At 45.0% G+C, this 27,037-nt stretch overlaps 1 protein-coding gene across 1 annotated transcript; it reads left to right on the forward strand.

Annotated features, from left to right (window-relative positions):
• Positions 1–10,349: 10,349 nt before the first annotated feature.
• Positions 10,350–24,696, forward strand: LOC306989369 (polyunsaturated fatty acid 5-lipoxygenase-like). The gene is made up of 11 exons (XM_079595011.1): positions 10,350–10,417; positions 10,540–10,649; positions 10,751–10,923; positions 11,099–11,233; positions 11,356–11,559; positions 11,773–11,859; positions 12,106–12,275; positions 12,400–12,512; positions 16,762–16,862; positions 16,960–17,130; positions 24,336–24,696. Exons 1-11 carry the CDS (start codon positions 10,410–10,412, stop codon positions 24,513–24,515), a joined length of 1,452 nt encoding a protein of 483 aa, XP_079451137.1. The 5' UTR covers positions 10,350–10,409; the 3' UTR covers positions 24,516–24,696.
• Positions 24,697–27,037: the final 2,341 nt, after the last annotated feature.

The following is a 27,037-nucleotide window of genomic DNA, read 5'->3' on the forward strand; positions in this document are numbered from 1 at the left end:
AGTGCGTCCGTGCCGAGTGTTCCCTCGGTCAGGGAGTAAAACAGCTGGCAGTGGGTGGTTTCTGAGGAGGCAAAAAGGTCTACCTGAGCCTCCCCGAACTCTCTCCAAATCAGCTGAACCGCCTGGGGGTGGAGTCGCCATTCTCCCGGGAGCACAGCTCGTGATAGCTCGTCGGCCACACGGTTGAGCACACCGGGGACATACATGGCTCGAAGCGACCTCAGATGCTTCTGACTCCAGAGGAGGAGATGGCGGGCGAGTTGCGACATGCGACGGGAGCGTAGACCACCTTGTCGGTTGATGTACGCAACGGTCGCTGTGTTGTCCGTACGGACCAGCACGTCTCTGTCCTGTAGCGGCCTCTTTAGGCGGCTCAGAGTGAGATGTACTGCTAGCAACTCGAGGCAGTTGATATGCCAATGCAGTTTGGGAGTCCGACCCCCGTCCACACCCCTGACACTGCATGCCCGTTGTACGTGGCGCCCCAGCCGGTGGCAGAGGCATCTGTGAATACCACAGCATGCCTGGACACCTGTTCCAAGGGCACTCCTGCCCGTAGGAACGAGGGATCTGACCACGGGCTGAAGGTCTGGCGGCACGCCAGTGTGATTGCCACCCGGTGAGTGCCGTGATGCCACGCCCATCTCGGGACTCGGCCGTGAAGCCAGTGCTGAAGCGGTCTCATATGAAGCAGCCCGAGCGGGGTTACCGCTGCTGCCGCTGCCATATGCCCCAGGAGCCTCTGAAAAAGTTTCAGTGGGACCGCGGTCCTGCCTTTGAACGTGTTCAAGCAGTTCAGCACCGACTGGGCGCGCTGCTCTGTGAGGCGCGCTGTCTGTGCGACCGAATCCAACTCCATACCGAGAAAAGAGATCCTCTGCACGGGGGCGAGTTTGCTCTTTTCCCAGTTGACCTGAAGGCCCAACTGGCTGAGGTGCCTGAGCACGAGGTCCCTGTGTTTGCATAACTGATCTCGAGAGTGTGCTAGTATGAGCCAGTCGTCGAGATAGTTGAGGCGGACGCCCTGTTCTCTCATGGGAACAAGGGCCCCCTCTGTGACTTTCGTGAAGACACGGGGAGACTGGGACAGTCCGAAGGGCAGGACCTTGTACTGATATGCTCGACCCTCGAACGCAAAGCGCAGAAACGGCCTGTGTCGAGGAAGAATCGAGACATGAAAGTTCGCGTCCTTCAGGTCGATCGCTGCAAACCAATCTTGGGGACGGATGCATCCGAAAATGCGTCTCTGCGTGAGCATTTTGAACGGTAGCTTGTGGAGGCTCCGATTCAAAACTCGCAGATCCAAGATCGGTCGTAACCCACCACCTTTCTTGGGTACAATGAAGTAGGGACTGTAGTGTCCTGACTTCATATCGGCTGGAGGGACCGGCTCTATCGCGTCCTTCGCCAGTAGGACTGCGATCTCCGCACGCAAGACATGGGCATTGGCTGCTCTCACTGTAGTGGAGTGGATGGCCCGAAACTTGGGGGGACGCTGGGCGAACTGAATCGCATAGCCGAGCCTGATGGTCCGAATGAGCCAACGAGACGGACTGGGGAGCGCTAGCCAGGCTCGTAGAGACCGTACAAGCGGGACCAAAGGGACCGTAGGCGTACCCGGAGTGGGGCAGCGAGGTGGAACACAGGGGCTCGGTTCGGGAGGCTCTCTCTGGGAGGCGACCCGGAGCGGAGTGTGAGTGTGCTGCGCAACACTTACCTGGTTCCACGGGGCAGGAGGTGCAGGAGGCGGCTTGGTTGCGTTCTCGAACCGCACACTGCTGCCCGCTGGCGATAGAGGAGGCGGATGAGAGTGGTGAGGATTCTCTCCCCCCACTGCTCTCCGGGTCCTCTTCGGACCCAGAGATGTAAGAAACTGCTCTTTTATTGAAAATTTGGGTACAGCTGGTTTTGAGGCCAGCGGCAGAACACAAACAAAACGAAACTGAGGATTTTCCACCCGGCCCTCTTCCGGGGGAGGGAGCGATGCGATCATCGTCTCCTGGAGAGCAGTCCCTTCCATCTATGGGTCGCCCGTCCTAGGGCCGCTTTCCCCTAGACTTGCCGGTCTTCTTGGCGGGGCCCTGGACGGGCGGGGCGACCTGCCTGCGACTGGCTCCACGGCGCCGTTTAGGTGGAGGCTGCTGCTGCGGCGCGGGAGCAGGGCCAGACGCAGGAGGACGCCCCCGGCGACGAGCAGACTGAGGGGCCGCGGGCGGTGGGATGGAGGCAGCAGCTGACCGTCGCGGCAGGATGTGTCTAATGGCCTCAGTCTGCTTTTGTACAGCCGAGAACTGCTGGGCGAAGTTCTCGACCGCGTCACCGAAGAGGCCGGTCTGGGACACGGGGGAGTTAAGGAACCGGAGCTTGTCGGTCTCCCGCATGTCGGCCAGACACAGCCAGAGATGGCGTTCCTGGACCACTAGTGTGGACATCGCACGACCCACTGACCGCGCAGTGACCTTCGTCGCACGAAGCGCGAGGTCCGTTGCGGTGCGAAGTTCTTGGAGAACCAGTGGGTCGTGACCACCCTCGTGCAGGTTCCTCAGTGCCTTGGCCTGATGAACCTGCAGCAACGCCATGGCGTGCATGGCAGAGGCAGCTTCCCCACAGGCCTTGTAAGCCTTGCCGGTTAGGTCCGACGAGTATTTACAGGCCCGGGAAGGAAGACACGGTTCTCCACGCCAAGTGGAGTTAGGGCACAGTTGCATAGCAACAGCTCGCTCCACTGGCGGGACACGCGTGTATCCCTTAGCTGCCCCGCCATCAAGGGTGGTGAGGGAGGAGGAGCCACCGGAACGGTTTCTGGCAGTAAAAGGTGCCGTCCATGTCCCAGTGAGCTCCTCATGCACCTCCGGGAAGAAAGGCACTGGGGTGGGTTGCTGAGAACCAGCACGTGCCATCCCGATACCAATCGTCCAACCTCGAGGGTTCGGGACACGGTGGAGGGTTCCACACGAGCCCGACCCTGTTGGCGGCCCGGGAAAGCATGGCCATCATCTCCGGGTCCGTCTCGGGCACCGCTGACCCACCCGAAGGGGGCAGCGGCGCCGAGTCGTCATCCGCGGAGAGGTCTGACCCACCCTCCGATGCAGCGATCGACATCTGATCGTCGCAGGGAGCCCCCAAGGAAACGACTGGTACACACCTCGTGGATGGTCCAGCACGTTCCGTTTGCGGCTCAACTGGCTGCGGAGCATGAGAGGGGTGAGGGTCCCTAGGGGGTTGGTTCCCCGAAGAAAGCACGCTCACCGTAATCCTCAGGTCTCCCGCGCCACTACCCGAAGCAAGCCTCTGAGGAGGATTGGATCGAGGCAGAGGCACGGGGACTCCGCCCCTTTGCAGGGACAAGAGTCTCGACCGAAGCTCCGAGATGGTCATCATCCCACAATTGGTACATGACTCATCCGCGAACGCTGCCTCCGCGTGTTCAATGCCCACGTGCAAGTGATCCAAAGAAGAGGCTTTGTAGAAGTTCACACTCTTGCAGATAAGCATTGAAGTGCTTGGCTCCGAAGTAAAAAGCTACAGTGCAATCACCAGCTGCTCGTTATATACCCGCGCTGCGAGGCTGCGCAGCTGATGCAAATGATTGCACGCCAATGTGTATTGGCTTGTTAAGTTTCACTCGAAGTAGATTGGCCTCTCTAGCGAGATTCCTATTTGTCGGTCACGACATACGTCATAGTGACCGACTGATAGGGAACTGTAGTTAACTATACACTCAATTTCATAATATTTAGAAGGAAAAAGTCTGCCTATAGATAGAGATTGAGCGCTCTCTGAGTCTGGATAACGATATATTCTTCATGCAAAGTTTATTGGCTAATGTTTTGTTATCAACTTATAATTATTATTTGTAGTGCATTGAATTTGTTGGAGATTGCATGTTTTAACAGTCAAAACCCAGTATTTATCTGATACCAGACACAGGATAGTTTTTCTTCTTGTCATCTTTATTTATTAAATCTCTTACAAAAAAGATGGCAACATATTTTCTTATAACTCTTATATTATGTAGTAGCACAGCGAGTGACATGTTATCAGCACAAGTTAACGTATATTCAGCTCTCCTTGGTCAGTTATTACGATCTCAGTCCAACTTAAGTTCAGTGATGGTTCATTTTTGTTGTAAAAATGTATTAATTTAGTGAATTTATAGCCGCTCTGGAGAAAACAGATGTCATCGTCCAGCTCAGTTCAGTTCTCATACATAGGCCTAATGGTGTCAATGCAGATCAATAGCCTAACATTGTTGAATATTAAATGTCCGCAACTAAGCAAGCCAAAAGCCAAGGCGACACTCTAACGCAGAGTTTGCACATCGCTTGTGTGATATCCTCACCTTCATGGTTTAAAACGGAAAAGTTTACATTATTGCGACGTGACATCTTTATCAACAATTGCTCACAAAATGATGGACAACGATTCAGATTTAAAAAAAACTATTAATATTTTAACATTATTTTAATTATTTTAATAATTACCTTGTTGATGCGCCCGACTCCAGGAGCGGGTCGTTAGAACTGGTTACAAGAATAGACTCAATTAGTGAAAAAATGCTTTTGTTTTGATAGCACTTATAAGATACAAGTTGCCAGTTCAGGGTGCTGACCCACCAAAGACTGTCCTATTAGAGACGAAAACGAAGATGTACTTGCTTTCAGGGAATAACCCATTTATCAAACAGTGTGTGTGTATTTATGTATGTATGTATGTATGTATGTACGTAGCCTATGTGTGTGTATAATTGATGTATAACTATATTTTATGTCAATTAATGATCTTTAAAAAAAACATTTCTAAAACTTATGTCCTAAACATTGTGAAACTTTTTATTTTGTTTTTATAAAAATATAAAAGTGATAATGTTGTAATAGATCATGCTTGAGTTACACAGACTTCAACATTCAGCAAGCAAAACACAACAATGGTAACAATAACATTTTATTTAAAGTAAAATATCAAGTACTCTTTACAGTTATTTTTTAGTGACTAGAACTCTTGTGTACGTGAACTAAACTAACTAAGCATTTATCACTACCACATACTATTCCTATTTCACTTTACTTGAAGAAAATGTGGAAACCGACTGCACATATTTTTTAAGTCTCCAGCTTAAAATGGCAGATTAAAACCATGTTGAGAATAATAGTATTATAGAATAGTATAGAATAAAAGATGTTTGCAGAACACATTATAACACTGTTAAATGGAATTACTCAAGTAATCTTACTATTAAATCTTAAGTAAGATTAATACATATTATATGTTAACTAGAATTGACATTAAACTAACTTGATATTTATTATTTAATTTGCTTGGGAAGAGTTAGCTTTCTTTACTTTTAGTCGATTATTAACTTAACTTCAGTTTTCTATTTGCAAAAATAAGGCAATCGGTTTCCAAACTTCTCGTCGGTCAGTAAACTGAACTTGTTAGAATTTACAGTGTAGCAATATTTACATATGGTTTACCAGTTTATTGTCCTAAATATCACAAATCTAAAAGGTGTACATCATACCTGACACCTAGATGAACAATGTACAGTTGGTTTTATGACATTAAGTCATTGTCTTCAAATGCTAATGAGCTTTAAATACTGTCATATTTTGTATATGATCCCATAAAGTAGTGAAATGCATAGCAAAATTTACGTATGATTTAACATTTTATTGTCATAAATATCAAAAATCTAAAAGGTGTGTATCATTCTTGATACCTAGATGAACAATGTACAGTTGGTTTTATGACTGTAAGTCATTGTCTTAAAATGCTATTGAATTTAGAAACGTTTAAGTCGCATGCAAGTTTAGAGACGGTCCCTAAATACACGAATATCGAACGTCAATTCAACTTCATGCCAGTATATAATGTGTCTTTAAAGGAGTTCTCCTTCGACATCTGTGTGAAGAAGGACTTTGGAGACATTATCCAGGTGAAACTTGAGAAAAAGAAACACTTGGTCAATTTTCAGTGGTTTTGTGGGGATATCAAAGTGAAAACACCCTCTGGAAAATGCTTCGAGTTCCCCGGTCAGCGCTGGATTGAAGACCCAAATGAAGTCATTATCCACGAAGGCACTGGTACGTGCATTTTAAATGAAGCATTCTTTTTTTTACATTTTAAAGTTGAGTTGTTCAGTTGTTATTGAATCATTTCTTAAATGCTGTCTTTTCTATGTGTACAATGTGTGCTATATATTTCTTTGTGCATTCATTTAGCTCGATTGCCTCAGAATGACACCGAATTGCTTAGAGAGAAAAGACGAGAAGCACTGGAATATAGACAGAAAAAATTCAGGTTTGAAGAAACAATTACATTCTTGAACAATATTCATTTGTTGCAGTTTTTTCTTTATTCCTCCATAGATACAGTTCAGTTCAGTGTGTGTGTAACCCCTCCACCCGGGTCCTTCTCACCCCGCTCCCGTGCCGGTCTCGAACCCGGGTCTCCAGCATGAGTCAGGCGCTCTAATAAGGAGGCTAAAGACTGCAGCCTATTGAGATCAGAGGAGTGAGGTTTACTCGCACAGCAACTACTGGCTGGCCACCGTTACACTTGACACAATAATTTGTACGAATTTCATGAGTTGCCCAATTCGTACGAATTACCTACCCCTGACCCCGCCCCTAAACCTATAACCATCACGTGGGTTTAGACAAACCATACACGAGGTCGTAAGAATTTGTATGAATTAGGCAGCTTTAAATCACTCGTACGAATTTGTATGAATTGGTCGTGAGATAGCGCTGCATACCTACAGTATGTTGTCATATACAGGGGTGGCTGGCCAATAGAGGGTGAAAGTAAAAGTAGAAATTGGGATTTAGCACTCATTAGCATGAAGAACAAATATAGGCTGTGCATGGAGATCGATATAAGATTCAAACTCTCTTCGATACAAAGACATAGCCTACCCTGTGTGAGTTAGGGCTGTGACTGTCAATATTCCTCTAAAATACTATTCGAATTCCATTCCTTATTTTATTTAATATTCAAATAATATTTGAATATTAAATGCTCAAATTCATCCTATTATTAATATTTACGACATTACACAGGCTTATGGATCGTCAATGCCACTATAGCATTTGGTTGTTGTTACACGTCCTGTCCACTAGAGGGACAGCTAACATTACAATAAACATTTAAAAATGGGTGATCGCGTTTTTTTATTAACATTAAAAACAGCGGAACAAAATAAATGACTTTAATTTGGCAACTTTAATGGACATTTTTCCACTGATCAGTTGTCTGATGTTGTGTCAGAGTTTCACAACTCTGTCAGTGATTGTTGCGCAGCTAGGAATCGTGTACCATTGGCTCAAGCTCGTGAATAAAATCTTTAAATCCAGACCCCTGCGTGATGTTGATCGGTCTCATATCTTTACAGATAAACCGTGTCAGTTTGTCTGCAATATCCATTTGGCAGACAGCTGGTAAGCCCCGTGATGAAGAGAGAGGCAGAAAAGAAGTCATTCTTGGCTGTTTTAGCAGCGGTTCCTTGGACAGATCACCTAGCTTGTCAGGGATAGCGTTGTCAGATGTGCCCTAACCCCTCATTTACACTGCATACCTGTGCGGCGTATTACGGCTCCGACATGGTTTTATTCCGTCCTCCATGCGGTGACAACTCACACCAGGAGCATTTCAGAAGCCAAGCGACTGGATGCGCGAGACCACGTGATTTGCCTGTCCGACGTGTTTTTTCTTGATTTTGGGGTTTCTAGCTTACAGTCAATGGTTTCTACCAAGAATATATTGGTGTGCAATACAATTGGGAGTCTGCAAATGGTGTTTATTTTGAAATTGACAGGGTTGTTTTACTTAATTTCCGGTGCGACTTGGACGCACGTCCGTCAAAAATAGACTTGGCGCCTATATTTAGCGAAGCGGCGCGGAGAGCCGCTTCTGGGAAGCTTCTGAAACACGCCGCGTCGCGGCCGGTGTAAACACAAGCATTGACTAGAATAGGCGCGATCAGCTCCGGTAGCCGTGTCGCAGCTATGGTGTCGTTCACGGCCCGCGTCGTGAAGCGCCAGTTTCGGCGTCTGGTCTATTTTTTGCGCGAGCCGGGAGTGATCCGCGTCAATTTTAATATTAAAATACCGCGAGAACACACAAACAAACAGGGAAACAGCGAGAGAGAGAGAGGCAGGCAGGAGTAGATAAGTGAAAATGGATGATGTCAAATGTCTCGCACTGAGAAACAGGAAGAGGAAAATAAATGTAATAAATTTGAAGAGAGGATTTATATTTCAACAGTATATCTACACTACTGTCTACCATATTCTCTCTCTGGCTGCGTGTGTGTCTCGACAACGGATTAATAAAAGAAGTGTACAAACTTCTTGGTTACAGAAACATGGTGTATTCATTTTATGAGGTTATTTACTTACCCATGATGTAAAAAATAGCTCTGAATAAACAACAACTGAGCAGAAGCGCTTGTCGACCTCCGCGAAGAATACGCGTCTGGTGTGAACAGGCATGCGCCGGACCGCGCGTGATTTTCCGTTCCGCGCCGCTTCCGCGTCCGGTGTGAACCCAGGCGCTCTTGACGCGCAAATGGACACAAAGTGGTCAAGCGTATAACTAGACGCGGCAGGCGCGAATTTGACGCGCTTTTCGCGTCCGGTATTTGTGCTTTTCCCATTTATGGTTTGAAATCCAAACACCTTCTACACATCGCTTCTCAAATTGTCAGGAGTGGTGATCTCCGTACTCCGTTTCCGTGGAGACATAGCTCGCCGCCATTATTGACAGTACGATGCAGCGTGGATAACGTGCACAATTGTGTTACGATTCAAAAACTGTATTGTTTATCAGACGAAACAAAATAATTTAATTTTCACATGCGTGTGTAAGCCAAGTTGGCGAGAAAGGAAAGATTGCATATAATAAAAAATAATAATAAAAAAGCAATATTCGAATAGTAACTTCAGCATTCGAATAGTATTGATTTTTTAAATATTAGAATTATATTCGAATTTCAGAATTCGTTCCAACAGCCCTAGTGCGAGTTGTGTTTAATGTTGATCACATTATATGAAGATCCAAACGATTGCAGATGTGACATTAAAACAACTTAACAGTTCAACAAACGAAATATGAATATAAGTGATGTTCATTTTGAACACAGTTTTCATTGTCAGTATTTTTACAACAAAATAATAGCTCCAACGAAAGCCACAGCAGTGTTTGTGAACGAATCATTATAGTCAATGATTCATTCATAAATACAGCCACTTGCTTCGTTACCGAATGAATAACTCGATGACTCGCCACGTACTGGCGGTTTTGATTTAATATTTAAAAGCATCACTTCGTTTGTACCATCATTGCATTTTTCTCAATTGAACTTTTTTTTTAAATTTAAAGCATAAAAAAATGAACTAGAAAAAATCGATTTAAAGGTATAGCGGAGCATTTTCTTTTTCCGGGTGGGTAGCCTATACTATTGGTCCACCTAAGTGTCAATCATTCTGGTGATATGTTTACGTAAGGCCGTCGTACGTGCTCATCCCTATTCGCTTTCTGGTGTATTATGTGTGATGAGTTACGTTTCAGCCATTCCTTTGAAAATGGCTGAGGGTCGAAAGAGAAAAAATTTATACGAAGTGTATGATAAGAAGAGAAAGGCCGCAGAATATAGAAACAAGACCAGAGTGATTTTGGGTGAATATTTCACATGCTGGCGTGCGCTAAAAGCACATTTTGGGCTTCCCACTGATGCCGCAGTCGCGAGGATTCTACTAGACAGGTAAAGTTTGTCATGCTATTTGGAGAAATCCATTTAAAATCACTGCTAGTAAAAGTTAATGTAAGCGTTCCCTCTCGGGTGCAAATAGAGTGTTGCGCATGTGCATTTTTAAAAAAATTGGAGAGGGCGGGTCTTTTCTAAAATTAGGAAAGATCCTCCGCTATACCTTTAAGGGGGCAAATTATGGGGGTACGCAGAAGCATGTTAAAAGCCTCATGGGGTAGCCTACAACTGTAAAACGTTTGAGAACCACTGGGACTGGGTTAAAGAATATAACAAAATTAAAATCAACATCAAAGCACAATACACATACCAAGGGCAGAAAGTAGGCCTAATATACAGAGGTCACTTACAAAGTTAGGTTAAAGATACAAACAAAGAGGGATTCAAACAAATAGCATATCTCCCATGGTTATCAGACTATTGAAACCGACTGAATATGACTCAGCCCCACCTAAGATATTTTTCATTAGCCGCCACTGTATACTTAGGTCCGTAGCAGCAGTGTGTGTGTGTGTCACACTTATGTTATTTTTCTTGTTAAAGCCGGAAGGAGGAGCCCTCAGGATTCCCTATGTGCACCGAGAGTCTTCCTCCAGAAGTTCGGTTCGATGCAGCAAAAAACTTTGAGTTTAATTTAAATGGCATGAAAGTGTAAGTTTGTCATGGCCACAGTCCTTGTTGGTTTGATACTGAGATTTTCCTCAGTTCTCCAGAATGAAATTCGTGCAAATAGTGTTCATGTCTATAATTATACAGTATGCACTCTTTTTCAGGATTGTGGGAACCGTTGTTGACAAATTTAAAGTTTACTTTCAGTCCTGGAAAGACGTGACTGATTTTGAAAAGATATTGGATGGTTTTGATATCAACAACACTCTACTAGGTTTGTTTCTTCATTTAAACAAACACTTAATATCCAAAATCACAGTTGATTTTGGATTCACAGTTGTGAGAACTAAATTTTCCCCCTTGAAATCTGGACAGAGAACGTGATGCAAGACTGGAGAAAGGATTACATGTTCGGCTATCAGTTTTTGAATGGCTGCAATCCTGTCATGATCAAGAAGTGCACGGAGATTCCAGACAAGTTTCCAGTCACACATGAGATGGTGAAGGGCTTTCTGGAGAGAGGTGTCACTCTACAAGAGGAAATAAAGGTCAGAAACATTAAGACATAAATCACTTCAACAGTCGGTCAGTTATCCAATTCAAGACTGACTTGCTTGAATTCTGACATCCTTCACATAATTTAGTTTACATAAATGACTCAAATCAAAATTAATTTAACCCATGAACTACTTATAATCTTTACACCTGTGTACACGTTTACAGGCAGGAAACATCTACATAGTGGATTATGAAATACTGAAGGGAGTGCCAACATCCAGCAATCTGGTCTTTTTGACTGCACCGCTCTGCCTGCTGTACAAGAACAGATTGGACCAAATTGTGCCAATTGCCATTCAGGTATCTGTCCCATATATAATCAGTATCAAATGAAAACATAAATTAAAATTGAAAATGCTTTAGCTGTGAATGTACTCACTGAAGTAACAATGTCTTGCTTGGCTTTATTATTTCTAAATCAGCTCAGTCAAACCCCAGGGGAAAAGAGCCCAATCTTTCTTCCGAGTGATAATGAATATGATTGGATGCTTGCCAAGATGTGGGTGAAATCTGCCGACTTCCATGTACACCAGTTGGTCACGCACCTTCTCAAGACACATCTGACATCAGAGGTTTTTGAAATGGCCATATACAGACAGCTCTCTAAAGTCCATCCTGTATACAAGGTACATGTCTCTCAATACTCAGACAGACATGACATTTAGATTCAGGACTAAACTGAAGATTGTGGTTTCACATATGTCAATTTATTGATGAAGGGTTACTGGTTCTGATATCCTTGCCTTTTTGTCATCCATAGTTTAACCACTTTTGCTGTTTCAGGTTATGCTTTTAAATCAGTTTTTATGATTGAATGCACGTTTAAATGCTTCTTACAGTTACTGAGACCTCATGTTCGTTTCACAATGGCAATCAATGCAGCGGCCCGTGGAAAACTCATCAGTGAAAACGGGGTCATCAGCCAGGTAGCTTTACACCTAATTTAATATATACACACATAAACAGCATATTCCATCAAAGCGATTCTATTCATATTTGATTATTTAGTCTTTGTCAGACCTAAGTAGTTCCTAAATTTGCCAAATACAAAAAAAAAAAAAAAACTCCATAATAAAACTTCACCCATAAACCCCTAGATGGTCACTTGAGTAGGCTAAATAAGTGCTGAAAATATTTAGGCAAAATATTAACTGAATTCTTGATATCCACAGATTAGTAGCCTCACTACAAATGGGACAAATGAAGTGATTAAAAGGGCCATGGAGACTTTAACCTACAAGTCCCTGTGCTTCCCTGAGACCATAGAAGATCGAGGAATGAAAGATGTGCCCAAGTACTATTATAGAGATGATGGCATGATGATCTGGGAGGCAATACACAAGTAGGTGTAGCAACAGTTCAGATCATGTACTACAAGTGCAAAAGTACAAATTACTCCACATACACTCCAATGAAAAGTTATTAACATTAATTTGTTTTCATTAATCTTTTTGATCTTCCTGTAGTTTTGTGTCTGCTGTGGTCGAAATCTACTATGACAGCGATGAGGCCGTTCAAGAAGATGTGGAGATTCAAGGATTTGTTGAGGATTGTCGCTCTGGCATGAATAATTTACACAGTGAGAACAGGTTTAACTTATCAAAGGCCTTGTTTACACCTGATCAATCGGATCACAAGAGGATGACGCTAAATACAGGTGTAAATGGGGTCTAAATGTTTTGAGCTTGTCCACTTTCGACCACTTCCAGAGGTAGTCAAAACGCATTTGACCGGATTGTTTTCATAGTGTGGAAGCTCATGTCGTCGAATGCATTCGAACAATCACTAAAAAAACGCCTACTCTCTGCCTACTGGCCAATCATTTTATGGGCAATGTGGAATTGTTAATGATTCTTTTAGATTGAGACCAGTTACTGAAAGTGGAGTTTTTAAATGTATTAGTGAAATAAAAATAGATAAGGCACCTGGGATTGACAATATTCCAGCAAAAATGTTTTAGGGACTCTGCTAGACTAATTGCTCCTTTTGTATTATATATGCTAAATTTATAAATTGAACAAGGAAAAATACCAAGTGATTTTAAATGTGTTAGAGTTATACTATTATATAAAAAGGGTTGTAAGTTAAATATGGTTAATTATAGGCCTATTTCTATTAAATGGAATGGAAAAAAATAGTCTATGACCAGATAAAATATTAGTAAAAGCAATATTGTTTGAATTACAGTCAGGCTTTAGGTCTTTACATTCAACTGAAACTTGTATATTATATATGACTGGCAAAATAAGGAATAGCGGTCTATCCATGGCGGCCATGGTGGCTACGGAGAGGCATCTCTGGAAAAACCTGGCTGACATCGGGGAGAAGGAGAAAATGGGCCAGTTTCCCCTTCTGAGCTTCTTGGCACATCAGTCGATGCGGAGGCTCGCTCCACGGCTTTTAAGACCTTTATACGCCTTAAACAACAAAAGGGGGCGGGCCCGTCCTTGTCTGAGGAGTGGAAGTGAGACCAGAAGGTGAACACCGCCTCTCGCGCTATCCCTCCTTCAAGGTGTAGAGCGTGGAGGAGGCATGAAGCCAGACAGAGAAGAGAAGATCTCAGGAGAGTAATCCAGAGTAATCTCTCTGAGCGTTCTAGAGTCCCATGGGCTAAATAACATCTGCCTCCTTACCTCTCCATGTGTTATGCCCTTTCACTATGAGTGCCTTCTTCTCGTTATGTCAATTTTCCTTTCAGGCCCCTGCTTTTTAGTTGGCAGTTTTGTCAAGTTCTTAAGCTTCCTTTGAGCCTTCTTGGCTTCTGCTTTTATAAAAACTGCTCCTCAGAGCTCCGCCTGGGGCAGCATTGAGCTGTTAGGTACACTACTTGCTTCCTTGATGGGGTAACAATGTTGAGTTGTGAAGCTCTCTTGAGCCTCCTCGGGTGCTTTTTTGATAAGTGTTACTTGGCTTTGCGTCTCTAAGAGAATTGTACATTTAGGGTTGCGCTCCCCGGAGCTCTATCCCTTTATGCACTTCCGAGTTGTAGCTGCCCTGAGTACCGAACGCAGTTAGGCCTCTTCTCATCTTAGAGAGTCGGCATATTGAGGCCTCCATTCTCAGAACCAGATTTGGCCAGTAATGCTGAGTTGTAGGCTCCTGAGCCTCCTTTGGTGCATCTGGGTTGGGAGTGGTCACTGCTTTTGAGCTAGAGAGTTGTTAGGCCTCCTCTCGCTATAGAGAGCAGTTCTATTAGAGGCCTCCACTCTTCTGGGCTCCACCCATTATTGTGTGAGGCTGCTAGCCCTGTTATGTAGCTTCCTTGACAGGCGTAGGACATAGTGTATTCCTCCTATGAGCTCAGACATGATTAGGCTCTCTGTGAGCCTCCTTTGCCATTGTGAGCGTTGTTAGGCCTCCTCTCGCTAGAAAGACTTATCTTACTAAGGCCTCCGCTCCCTTGAGCTCCACTAGGATAGCAATTGCGGGTTGTAAGCTATCTGTGAGCCTCCTTGCAAGATATCCTGAGGGTGGGGCTTAGTTAGGCCTCCTCTTGGTTTAAAGAGGTCTCCGCCCCTAGAGCTCGACCAGTCAGTTTGCCAAGTTGTTAGGCACTCGTTGAGCCTTCTTGGATACTAAGAGCGTTGTCAAGCCTCCTCTCGCTAGAGATAGTTATCTTTATTTAGGCCTGCGCTTACCAGAGCTCCGCTAGGATAGCAATTGCGAGTGGTAGGCTCTGTGAGCCTCCTTGCAAGATGTCCTGAGCGTGGGGCGTTGTTGGGCCTCCTCTTGATTTAGAAAGTCGTGATACTGAGGTCTCCGCTCCTAGAGCTTGGCTAGACAGTCAGGTAGTATGCTGGGTCGGCTACTGCCCTCAGTGTGGAGTGTTGCTAGGCCTCCTCTCATTAAAAGAGTTATTGTATTGAGGCCTCCGTTCTTGAACAGCTTTGGTCTATGATCGTGTTGCTGGGGTGGACCTTAGGGATGAGGACTCCTTTGAGTCCTCTGACTTAGCTCAGGCAATAGGGCAATCATCCCTTCAGCATGGCGGCGTGGGTATCCCGTTCCCTTTAATGTCCTCTAGAAGATGCAGAGTGAGATCCCTTTCAAAAGGGAACGTATCAGGTTACGCATGTAACCGAGCTTCCCTGAGAAGAGGAGCAAGACTCTGCATCCCTTTGCCATGCTTCTAGTATTCCTGTCAGGCCTAATTACAACTAGGCAAGGCAAGGCAAGCCAAGGTTATTTATATAGCACATTTCATACACAATGGTAATTCAAAGTGCTTTACATAGTGTACAACTAGCGTAAAAACAAGTTAGCAATGCTAGAATATGTTGTGTATGCGCGTGAGGGCGCCGATGTGATCACTGGAAATTTGTCCTTCTAAGAGAGGAAACTGTTACTCTGTAATTTATGGTCAAACAGACAGAAGCAAGACATCATTCAAAACTGTAAATCTTTTGTAAAATAAAGAAAACAAGCAGGATGCCACTCTCTGCTGCCTCGGTTTCCTTTGTGGATACACTAAACCAAATTTTTCTTTCGTTTTGTTAATCTGTAATTTAAGTGAAATATGTGTCTTGTTTAGGGCTATATGTTGCATATTACCTAACATTCATTTTCACTTAAATGTAGGCCTACTACTTCACGGTTGGTGACGTATCCTTGGAAAAACTAACGTCAGCATATTGCCATTGCGACTTACCAATGATGATGACTTGACAGCTGAGCGTGGGCATTTACTCAAGTTGGATGGATCCATTTGCATAGGCCGTACTATTTGAATCCGTGATTGGTTGACTGCCAAATTAAAATATTAAACAGAACAATAAAATAACTTTATTAACCGGTTAATGGCCATTTCAAATAAGCGTATCTGTTCAGAATGATTAAATTTGATTTGCGTTTCTGGTTTTGTTCCTGTCAAATTTTTTTTTTTTCAGTTTTCGTTCCTTGAACCGGTCCGGAGCCCTGCATAAAGGACAATTCCGGTGAAAAATTAAGCTAGGGGTAATTAACACATGGTTACCGAGTCGATCGTTCTCTTATATGCGTTCTCATGATAACTGAATGTAAAGAGTTTTACCTCTAAAAACAGATTAGCTTATAATGCTAGTATATGGGGCATAGGATAAGTAAAAGTAAATCGCTAGTTAATAACACTAACAAAATAGCCTCACACTAACACGGTAGCATAATGAGGGTCCCTACATGCAAACCGAAGCATTGAGAACTTTGTAAGTGTATAGACAGTTTAATAAGAAGATACTTTATAAAGACAGTACATTATGCGTATACAGGCTAGTCGAGTCACGAACGCTGTGCTAAGTGAGCTGGTAAATAGGAATTACGTTTGTGAAATCTAACGTTCGTGGCTCGACTAGTCGAGACTGTTTTCCACGATGGCTCCTGCCTGTATACGCGTAATGTACTGTCTTTATAAAGTATCTTCTTATTAAACTGTCTGTACACTTACAAAGTTAGAGCAGAAATAAAAGCTGCTGCTCTCTGTATGTTTTTCCGTTGTCTCCGGTCGTGTTCAAATGTAATTTAAGCAAGCTTATTTCGTCCATTAGATCGATAGATCTGATAAAGCCCATACAATTACCCACCCTTGAAAAATTAGGACAGAAGTGGTTGAAAGTGGATAAAAGAGACGGATTAAAACACCAGGTGTAAACGGGAACGTGTCTCCATTAACTACTTGTGATCCAATCAAGCAAAACATCTTTATACCAGGAGTAAACAGGGCCAAAATATCAGTGTTGGTCTGTGCAAGCATGCATGATTGTTTGTATTCTTGTATATTCTATATGCATCTTTGTGTGTTTCAAGTCACCCTTAAATGTGTGCACAAGTTAAATGCGTACTGCCATTGTTTTCAGAGTTTCCAGAGTCTCTGAAAACTCGAGAGGAGTTAGTCAAGTACCTGACCGTTGTGATATTCAACGCTTCAGCACAACATGCTGCTGTCAACTTTGGACAGGTGAGATTACACTACATTACACACAACAAGAGCATCAAAATTAAAAAATCTGGATAATATATATAAGCTAATATCTGAGTAAACTTTTATGTTCCAGTTTGACTGGTATGGCTGGATCCCCAACAGTCCTTCCACCATGCGCAAGCCGCCTCCAGAACAGAAGGGCACAGTGGATATGCAGTTTATCATGGATAGTCTGCCTGATCGTACATGTTCCAGCCTGGTTCTAGGAACAACTTGGGCCCTCAGTCGATTCCAGAAGAACGAGGTTTGATGTCTGATTTGGATAGAGAACATGGCAGCAGTCTAGTCTAAATCAATGTGAAAAAGAATTAACCTGTAACTAGCCAACTCTATCTCACGACCAATTCGTACAAATTCGTACGATTTGTCTAAACCCCAGTGACGGTTAGGTTTAGGGGTGGAGTCAGCGGTAGGTCATTCGTATGAATTGGGCAACTCGTGAAATATGTACGATTTAGCAAAAATCGTACCAATTCGTACGAGTGAGGTCATATGAATTTGTACCAATTAGCCACCTCGTAAAATTCGTACGAATGATTGTGTCCCTTCCCACTTTTATAGTCCCACTTTAAAAAGTCATCATGTTTGGGCAGTAACAGAATATTTATCTATTCACTTAATGGTGTTACGCATTTAAAATGTTACATTTTAGGTGCTCTGATCTGCTATAGTCCAGTATAAGTCATAATAATAACTGCGCTGTTGATTGCACACCTCAATTTTAGTGTGCTTGCAAAGAACAGGGCAGCAAAAAACTGAGAATGAAATTTCTACTGGTACACTAAATATATAATGTGCCAAATTCACACTTTTATATCCACACATTTTAAAATTCAAAACCGTGTTAAATAAGTAATTCATATGTTACAAATTACATTTTGCGCAATGTATTCTGTAGTCCAATACATTTCTTCCAATCCTAACAGGCAAGCTTTTGCTCTTCTATAATGTCAGTAAATGGACGTCCTGCGTGTTTGGATAGATTTAAACTTAATGATCTAAAAGTTAGAGAAGTTATATTTATCTTGTTTCTGGAGCACATATAACAGTGACAATTAGTTTATGTTTTGATTAAAGGAGAACTCCGGTCAATTTTAACATTGAGCTCAATTTTTTGTAAATTTGGAGTGCTGTCAATACAGAGAACAACGACAAAAATCGGTGTTGCCTACACAGTGTTATCCTATTTTTAAAATGTGCACCCTATTGACTTGAATGGGGCAAATTTTAAACCTGCTTTTCTCTTATCATCCTTGATGTGTCATTACAAGTGCCCAGCCATGTTGAGTGATTCCTTCAGAGTGAACACGGTGAATCTGACTGCATTAGATGTGAAAGATATTAATAAAAATGATGTTAATTCAACAAGCGCACAGACCTGTATTTAGTTCCTGTTTTCGGGTCGAAGTCCAAAGTAGTCGATTGTCAAATTCACGCGCATAGGTTTAGTTACCTATGATCACGCGCGTGAACTCGACAATCGACTACTGTGGACTTCGACCGAAAACAGGAACTAAATACAGGTCTGTGCGCTTGTTGAATTAACATCATTTTAACACGGTGTAGGCAACACCGATTTTTGTCGTTGTTCTCTGTATTGACAGCACTCCAAATTTACTAAAAATTGAGCTCAATGTTAAAATTGACCGGAGTTCTCCTTTAAGGTCACAGACGGGAGAGTAAGAAAACAGTTCCCAGTATTGTTATTATGTAGTAAAATTAGAAAGAGTTCTGTTCACTCACACTGATGTTATCAGCTCTCTGTAACAAATGTCCACCTTCAACTTAAAAACTAATTGGCTGTACAACTCATATCAACTCATATCAACTCATTGTTTAAAAAAATTGTTGAATCTTTTACAACTTATAAAATTAAGTTGAAATTGGTTAAATTAATGGAAAAATATATGACTTATTGATCATGTAATTTTTTACAGTGGTGTAATCAGCTTCTCTCTGTTCAGCTGAATTTAAAAAGCATTTGCACTGATTCTGATCTCTGCTGATCTGCAGTTCTTAATCATGTTACCGCATTGTAACGAGGTTCAATGTGAAAATGCAGGGAAGGAAGAAGACAGGGGTCGGCGTAACTGGGACACTCGTTTATTTAAGTCCAAAGTTCAAAAAGAAAAGTGCGCACAGAGCGCGTCCACTATGCGTTCAGCACAGCAAAAATAAATCATAAATCCAGATTCTCTCAATGTGAATTCTCCCAGTTTCAGCAGCATCAGACGAGGTCCCAGTCCAACTCTCTCTCTCACTCTCTCAATCCCGCCGGCTTATATCCGGTCTCTCCACGCCAATTACTGCAATCAGACACAGGTGTTCATCATCTGCACTTGACCTACTTACTCACCGCTCGGCTCCCTCCTCTCTCTCCCGCTACAGACTTCGCAAAACCACGCCCCCCTCGCCACATACCCCCACCGCCCGACTCAGGCCGGGGAGCCATCTGGCCTGCAGCCTCCCCCCCCCTCCTCCTGGAGAGAAAGTCGGCTACAGCCATCTGTACACCCGGCCTGTGGATCACCTGGAACTTAAAAGGCTGTAAAGCTAGATACCAACGAGTGATCCGCGCGTTGGTATCCTTCATGCGGTGGAGCCACTGCAGGGGACCGTGGTCCGAACAGAGGGTGAACTCCCGCCCCAGGTGGTAATAGCGGAGGGTGAGAACGGCCCATCTGATGGCCAAACACTCCTTCTCTATGGTGCTGTACATCGTCTCTCTCTTAGAGAGCTTTCAACTGATATGCAGCACCGGCCGCTCTTCACCCTCCACCTCCTGGGACAGGACCGCTCCCATCCCTCTGTCCGACGCGTCCGTCTGTAGGATAAAAGGGAGAGAAAAGTCAGGAGCATGCAAGAGCGGTCCGCCACACAGAGCAGCCTTTATCTGAGTAAAAGCCTGCTGACACTGCTCCGTCCACTGAACCGTATCTGGCACTTCCTTTTTAGTTAGATCAGTCAGCGGGCTAGCGATGTCCGAATAGTTAGGTACAAACCTTCTGTAATATCCCGCCAGCCCCAGAAACTGTCTAACCTCCTTTTTGGTCTTAGGTCTTGGACAGGTCGCAACTGCTGCTGTCTTGTCAATTTGGGGACGCACCTGTCCATGACCCAAGTGGAAGCCCAGATATCTAACTTCCACACGCCCAACTGCACACTTCTTTGGGTTGGCCGTGAGCCCAGCTCTCCTCAGCGTCTTCAGGACAGCCCGCAAATGCTGCATATGACGCTGCCAATCCCCACTATAGATGATGATATCATCCAGGTAGGCAGCGGCATATGCAGCATGCGGCCGGAGAATTCTGTCCATCAGACGCTGAAAGGTCGCCGTTGCCCCGAACAAGCCGAAAGGAAGAGTAACAAATTGGTGTAATCCAAACAGCGTTGTGAAAGCTGTTTTTTCTTTGGACATAGGAGATAAGGGGATCTGCCAATATCCCTTTGTTAAATCCAGTGTCGAGTAAAATCGAGCAGTACCTAGCCGATCAAGCAATTCGTCAACCCTTGGCATTGGATAAGCGTCGAATTTCGACACAGCATTCACCTTACGATAGTCCACACAGAACCGGATCGAGGCGTCGGTTTTAGGTACTAAAACTATCGGGCTCGCCCAATCACTGTTGGACTCTTCTATTACTCCCATGTCTAGCATTGCCTCTAATTCGCTTTGAACCACCTTTTTTTTGTGTTCCTGCAAGCGATACGGCCGGCTGCGTACAACCATGCCCGGCTTGGTCTCAACGTGGTGCTGAATGAGGTCCGTTCGACCAGGCAGGGGCGAGAACACATCAGCAAACTCTGCTTGTACTTTTTTTACATCAGCGAGCTGGGAGGGTGAGAAGTGGTCTCCACCAGGGGCCAGGGCGAGGGATTGAGTTTTGAAACTCGCTTCTGGACCGAGATCCTCCTCTCCGCTCACCACCGTCGCAAGCATCACTGATTCTACCTCAGACCATTTTTTTTAACAGGTTGAGGTGATATACTTGATGTGCTCCACCCCTATCTGTTCGAATGACCTCATAGTTGAGATCCCCAATTCGACGTGTGACCTCGAAGGGTCCTTGCCACTTGGCGAGTAACTTTGAACTAGAAGTAGGGAGTAATACAAGCACTTTATCTCCCGGTGAAAATTGACGAAGTTTAGCCCCCCTGTTGTACAGCCGACTCTGTTTGTCCTGTGCCTGCAACAAATTCTCCATTGACAGCCGCCCCAACGTGTGGAGTTTTGTTCTCAGATCCAGGACATACTGAATTTCGTTTTTACTATTAGAAGGTCCGTCCTCCCAAGTCTCCCTAAGGACGTCCAACACCCCACGGGGCTGACGTCCATAGAGAAGCTCGAAGGGGGAAAACCCCGTGGAGGCTTGCGGGACCTCCCGTACAGCGAACAAGAGGGGTTCTAACCACTTATCCCAATTTTTGGCGTCTTCCTGTACGAAATTTTGAATCATGGTTTTCAACGTGCGGTTAAACCGTTTGACCAGTCCGTCCGTTTGTGGGTGATAGACGCTGGTTCGAATCGATTTAATGCCCAATAATTCATAAAGTTCGCGAATTGTACGTGACATAAACGCCGTGCCTTGGTCGGTGAGAATCTCTTTTGGGATTCCCACCCGGGAGATTAGTTGAAACAGTGCGCTCGCAACAGTCTTTGCGGAAATGGTGCGAAGCGGCACTGCTTCAGGATACCGCATTGCATAATCCACCAGGACTAGAGCAAAGCGGTGTCCCCGTGCTGACCGTTCTAATGGCCCGATGAGGTCCATACCAATTCGCTCGAAGGGGACCTGCATTAACGGCAGCGGGCACAACGGTGCTTTTGGGTTGGCCGGTGGATTCACCAACTGACATTCGCGACAAGACGCGCACCACTTGCGCACATTCTCGTGAATGCCCGGCCAGAAAAACCGGGCCATGAGACGGTTACGTGTCGCTGCTTGTCCTAAATGCCCAGCCATTGGATTACAGTGAGCCACCTGAAAAAGCATTTCCCGGCGGCTTTTAGGTACTAATAACTGAGTTGTATCCTGTTTTGATTGGGTGTCTTGGGTCACCCGATACAACTTATCTTTTATAATTGTGAAATAAGGATAGGAGAGTGGTTGGTCAGGGTGGAGAAGCTGGCCGTCGATAGAACGGACCTGATCAAAAGCATGTTTCAGCGTTTCATCCTGAGACTGCTCCAGGGGAAAATCATCGCGCTCCGTAAGGATGGTTCTTTCCAGAGCGCTCTGTTCCCCTGAACCAGCTCCCAGAGATCCCGTGTCAGCTTCGCCCACCTGAGCAACCGCCTCCTTCCTCTTGTCTCTTTTGGACCAAGAGGCATCCGCACACAAAACCCCCAATAATTAATTAAATGCTGGCCAGTTGGTACCCAAAATTAGCGGATGCCGGAGATGCGGATTAATTGCCACCTCTACTCTATGCTTTTGTCCCCTGAATTGAATTTCCACAGGCATTATCGGATAATTCATCACCTCCCCGTGCACACACCGTACCTTAACCATGCGGCTGTTATCCAATGCCCTAGGTTGAATCAGGCTTTGATGGATGGAGGTTTGGTTACAACCTGAATCCACCAAAGCCTGATATGTACCCCCCTTGATACTTACTGGTATCTGGTACAGGCCAGCCTGATCGGGGGCAGCTTGTGGCGCATCGGGGACCCGGATCAGCGTCCCCACCTCCATCACTGGACACCGATCAATAAAGTGACCCGGATCCCCACAGCGCCAACAAGCCGGCCCAGACTTTCCCGCCGCCCTAGTGGCAGGAAGCAGGTCAAGAGATTGGCGTGGAGCGAGCGGTGGAGCAGCCGGTGAAGTGAAGGGTCCAGTAGGGGAGCCCCCTCCCCTGGGAGGAGCCCTGGGCAGTGGCACTGGATCCGCTGCCGTCCCTGTTCTCCATCGGGGAGCTGGCCTCGGCATAAGCCCCACACGAGACCTGGGAGGAGGGACAGGTTTAGAGAGGGGACATGAGAGAGAGGGGGGAGAGAGAGAGAGGGAGAGAGAGAAGCAGATGGCAGGGGTTCGCCGACCCCTGGGTACGCCACCATCTGATCCTCTGCCAGCTGGATGGCCTGGTTCAGCGACGTCGGGCGGTGGCACTGGACCCACTGCGCGGTCTTCCTCGGAAGCCGCGCCACGAACTGCTCCAGTACCACTCGGTCGACGATTTCCTCAACGTCGCTTCCGTCGGCCATCAGCCATTTGCGGCATGAGTCCCGGAGCTGTTGTGCCATGATGAAGGGCCGGCCGGACTCTTCGAGGCTCAGGGTCCTGAACCTCTGGCGATGTTGTTCTGGGGTCCGGCCGACCCGCTGGAGGATTGCACGTTTCAGATCTTTATAGTCCAGGAGGTTCTGGACTGGCAGTTGGTGTGCGGCTACTTGTGCTTCTCCGGAAAGCAGAGGGATGAGCTGCATTGGCCAGTCCTCGGAGGGCCATCCCCGGTCCTCCGCGGACCTCTCGAAGAGATCTATAAACGCCTCCGGGTCATCCTGGGGTCCCATTTTGTTGAGGGGCAACGGCAAAGTTGAATCCTTAACAGGGGAGGGGATGGCCCGAACCTCCCGGTCTACCCAGCTCCGGAACAGCTCGCGGTCTTCATGTTGAGCTCAGAGGAGCGCTTCAAATCTCCTGTCCTGCTCCTCCTTAATAGCAAGCAGATGTTGGTGCTGGTCCTGGTGAAGACCGGCGAGCGATGTTATAATGTCCGCAAACGGCGTGGCTGGCGGGGTCTGCATGGCGGCGGCGATCTTCTTCCCTCCCGGGTTTCGGCACCAGTGTAACGAGGTTCAATGTGAAAATGCAGGGAAGGAAGAAGACAGGGGTCGGCGTAACTGGGACACTCGTTTATTTAAGTCCAAAGTTCAAAAAGAAAAGTGCGCACAGAGCGCGTCCACTATGCGTTCAGCACAGCAAAAATAAATCATAAATCCAGATTCTCTCAATGTGAATTCTCCCAGTTTCAGCAGCATCAGACGAGGTCCCAGTCCAACTCTCTCTCTCTCACTCTCTCAATCCCGCCGGCTTATATCCGGTCTCTCCACGCCAATTACTGCAATCAGACACAGGTGTTCATCATCTGCACTTGACCTACTTACTCACCGCTCGGCTCCCTCCTCTCTCTCCCGCTACAGACTTCGCAAAACCACACCCCCCTCGCCACACGCATTATTTTACAAGTTATTTAAAGAAACATGGCAAATAAAAATGCTCTGCAATGTCAGACTTCATTCCGAGAATCATATCATTCAGCTTTCTCCTTTTCGAGGAAAATCGTGCTTTTAATGAAAATCCCCAATTCTTTGTTTGTTTTATAAGCTTGTCTGAGTGATTGACAGAAATGAAGGGGGCGGAGCTTAGAGGAGGGTCAGTTTACCTTGTAAAAAGAAAGAAAGATGTTGTTCTGCTTTCTGAAGAACTTACTTTTCTCCCCCAGCATTACTTAGGCATGTATCCATTGACGCGCTTCACAGAGGAACCAGTGAAGGAAGCCATCAAGACCTTCCGCAAGAAACTAGAGGAGGTGACCAACACCATCAAGAGCCGGAATAAGGGATTAGCATTTGATTATGGTTATTTGTCCCCAGACAAAATCCCCAACAGTGTTGCAATTTGAAAAGATATTTTGCCAGGCCTATATATAGGGTTTACGGCCAATATGTGCTTGACATAGAAGAGAAAAGCTCTACTTCAAATATGAAGTATTGTATTGTATTGTATTAAATCACAGAGCATTCTGCCTTTTGAGTCTATTTATAGACATTATGTTTTATTAACTCTTCTTGTATTTTACTCTGTTAATGGGAAATAAATTACTTTTGTAATGCCATCGGTGCATGTATGTATGTTATCTGAGGGGTGATTGTGGGTCTGGTTATTATGCTTTAAAGAGTTATTATATTGGTGTAAACTTGCATATTCATAAAGCCATACTACGGTATTCATTTACTTATCTTTTGATTCATTTATTAATATTATTTATTATTCTGATGATCTATTGTTTGTAGTATATTTTTGCTAATCATTTGACTTATTTTTTTTACCTTACAGATTTTGAGTTGATTATATTGTATACACATGTAAGATGTTTCATGAATGCTGTAAATGAAATGTTTTAAGATTGTGAATATCTCTGACAGCACTTCAAGTGGTTGTTACATTTGCAGTTCTCTCTAGAGAGAGGAACGAGTACTGCGTTGTCGTAGCAACGCATTGGGGAAAATCCTTTTCCACGAGAATACTGAAGCAAAAATTATCCTTAATTTTGTATCAATGTAAAACGCATTGCCACAGCATACAGACCTAGGCGAGACAGCTCGCGCGCCTATTGGCTGCTGTGCGGCAAATGCTTAAGCCAATCGAGCGAGCCCTTGAGTGACGTCACGGGCTTATGAACTCTGATTTTTAAAGCGAAAACAACCAGAGCGCATACACGGCAAGAAACGCAGTACTCGTTCCTCTCTCTAGAGAGAACCGAGGTTACGTTAGTAACCGAGTACGTTCTCTTACGAGAGATACTCTCTGTAAAGAATACTGTAAAGAAAATCCATTCAATTTATGTTAATAAAAAAACAGCAGCTTTGGTTGCGAGAAATTTACTGTAAAAAAAAAAATACTGTATACGGTAACAACATTTTAGGTTTTACAGACTTAACCTACATTTACAGTAAATAAACATATTTAATTATATGATATAATGTTAATTTAGTGACCCATTGAAGTATTAATATATGTTTTGTACCAATTTAATACACTGACATCCACCAATCACAGTGGTAATAAGAGTCACATGATTAATCAAAGCTCATCATAAGCATATTTTCCACAAGCAAGTTTATACTAATATATGGAAGCTGCACAGTGTCACTCACACAAACACTAAACACCATCATGGTAACATACATAAAAATAAAAATAAATGCAATAAACATGAATTTAAAAACAATAAATGTAAACATAAAACCATAATGTACATAACTGATTAGGAAAAAAAAAACTATGAAGAAACTGTTATTTCAACAAAAATACATCAAATGTGAAGTGTCACACAGGGAATTGTGGAAATGTCAATTTAATTTTTTTTACTGTAAATTATAGAACTGTAACCCTTGTTCCCCGAGAAGGGAACGAGACACTGCGTCGTCGTCGACGACACTTTGGGGAATGCCCCAGCATAGCGCGTCTGAAGCATGAATGAAATCCGTCTGATCCTGATTGGTGCTGCGTCATGACGCAGTAGATGACGGCATAACCGGAAAATACAAAGGGACGCCAGTACACACACACATTAGCTCTTTTGCGATGAAGCAAGCGCTCTGTCCGTGATAGGTGTGGCGACGAGACGCAGTGTCTCGTTCCCTTCTCGGGGAACAAGGCTTACAGTCGTAACCCGAGACGTTCCCCTTCGAGGGAACTCGCACTGCGTCGTCGTCGACGACACTTTGGGGAACGTAATGCCCACTAGGCCACACCGTAATCACGCCCGCCCTAGTGTGAAGCTGGGAACCAGGCACACTTAGGACGCGAGCACTCTGGCGCCAGGCGTCACAGGGAGTTGCAGACTGTAAAATCGTATGAAGGTGTGCGGAGTAGCCCACCCGGCCGTCTCGCAGATCTCATGAAGCGAGGCTCCAGAAAGGAGGGCCACCGAGGAGGCCATGCCCCTGGTGGAGTGCGCCCTCACGGCCATCGGTGAAGGCAAATTGCGCACCTGATAGGCCGTGGCTATAGCCTGGACAATCCAGTTACTGATTGTCTGCTTGCATGCAGGCAGCCCTTTCTTGGGTGAACCAAAACACACCAACAACTGGTCTGACTTCCTCCACTGAGAAGACCTCTCGAGGTACACTCTCAGGGCTCTGACTGGGCAGAGCAGATGAATTCTCCCCTCTTCCGCCGTCACGTGAGATGGAGGACAGAAGGCCTGAAGAACCACGGACCGTGCCACATTGGAGGGCACCTTGGGCACATAACCCGGTCTAGGATGTAAGATGGCCTTAACTCCGCCGGGGGCAAACTCCAGGCAAGTTGGCATTATAGCCAAGGCCTGGAGATCCCCCACTCTCTGCAGAGAGGTGATAGCGAGGAGAAAGGCCACCTTAAGGGTCAGGTTCTTTGCCTCAGCCGACTCCAGTGGCT

The sequence above is a fragment of the Phoxinus phoxinus genome (genome assembly GCF_949152265.1).
Source record: "Phoxinus phoxinus genome assembly, chromosome: 2".
Lineage (NCBI taxonomy): Eukaryota > Metazoa > Chordata > Actinopteri > Cypriniformes > Leuciscidae > Phoxinus > Phoxinus phoxinus.

What these genes read in the sequence shown, in the direction of transcription:
- LOC306989369 (XM_079595011.1), top strand. An exon ending in TTGTGCCAATTGCCATTCAG is followed by an intron (nt 11,234 to 11,355) that starts GTATCTGTCCCA and finishes TTTCTAAATCAG; the next exon opens with CTCAGTCAAACCCCAGGGGA. An exon ending in GTCGATTCCAGAAGAACGAG is followed by an intron (nt 17,131 to 24,335) that starts GTTTGATGTCTG and finishes TTTCTCCCCCAG; the next exon opens with CATTACTTAGGCATGTATCC.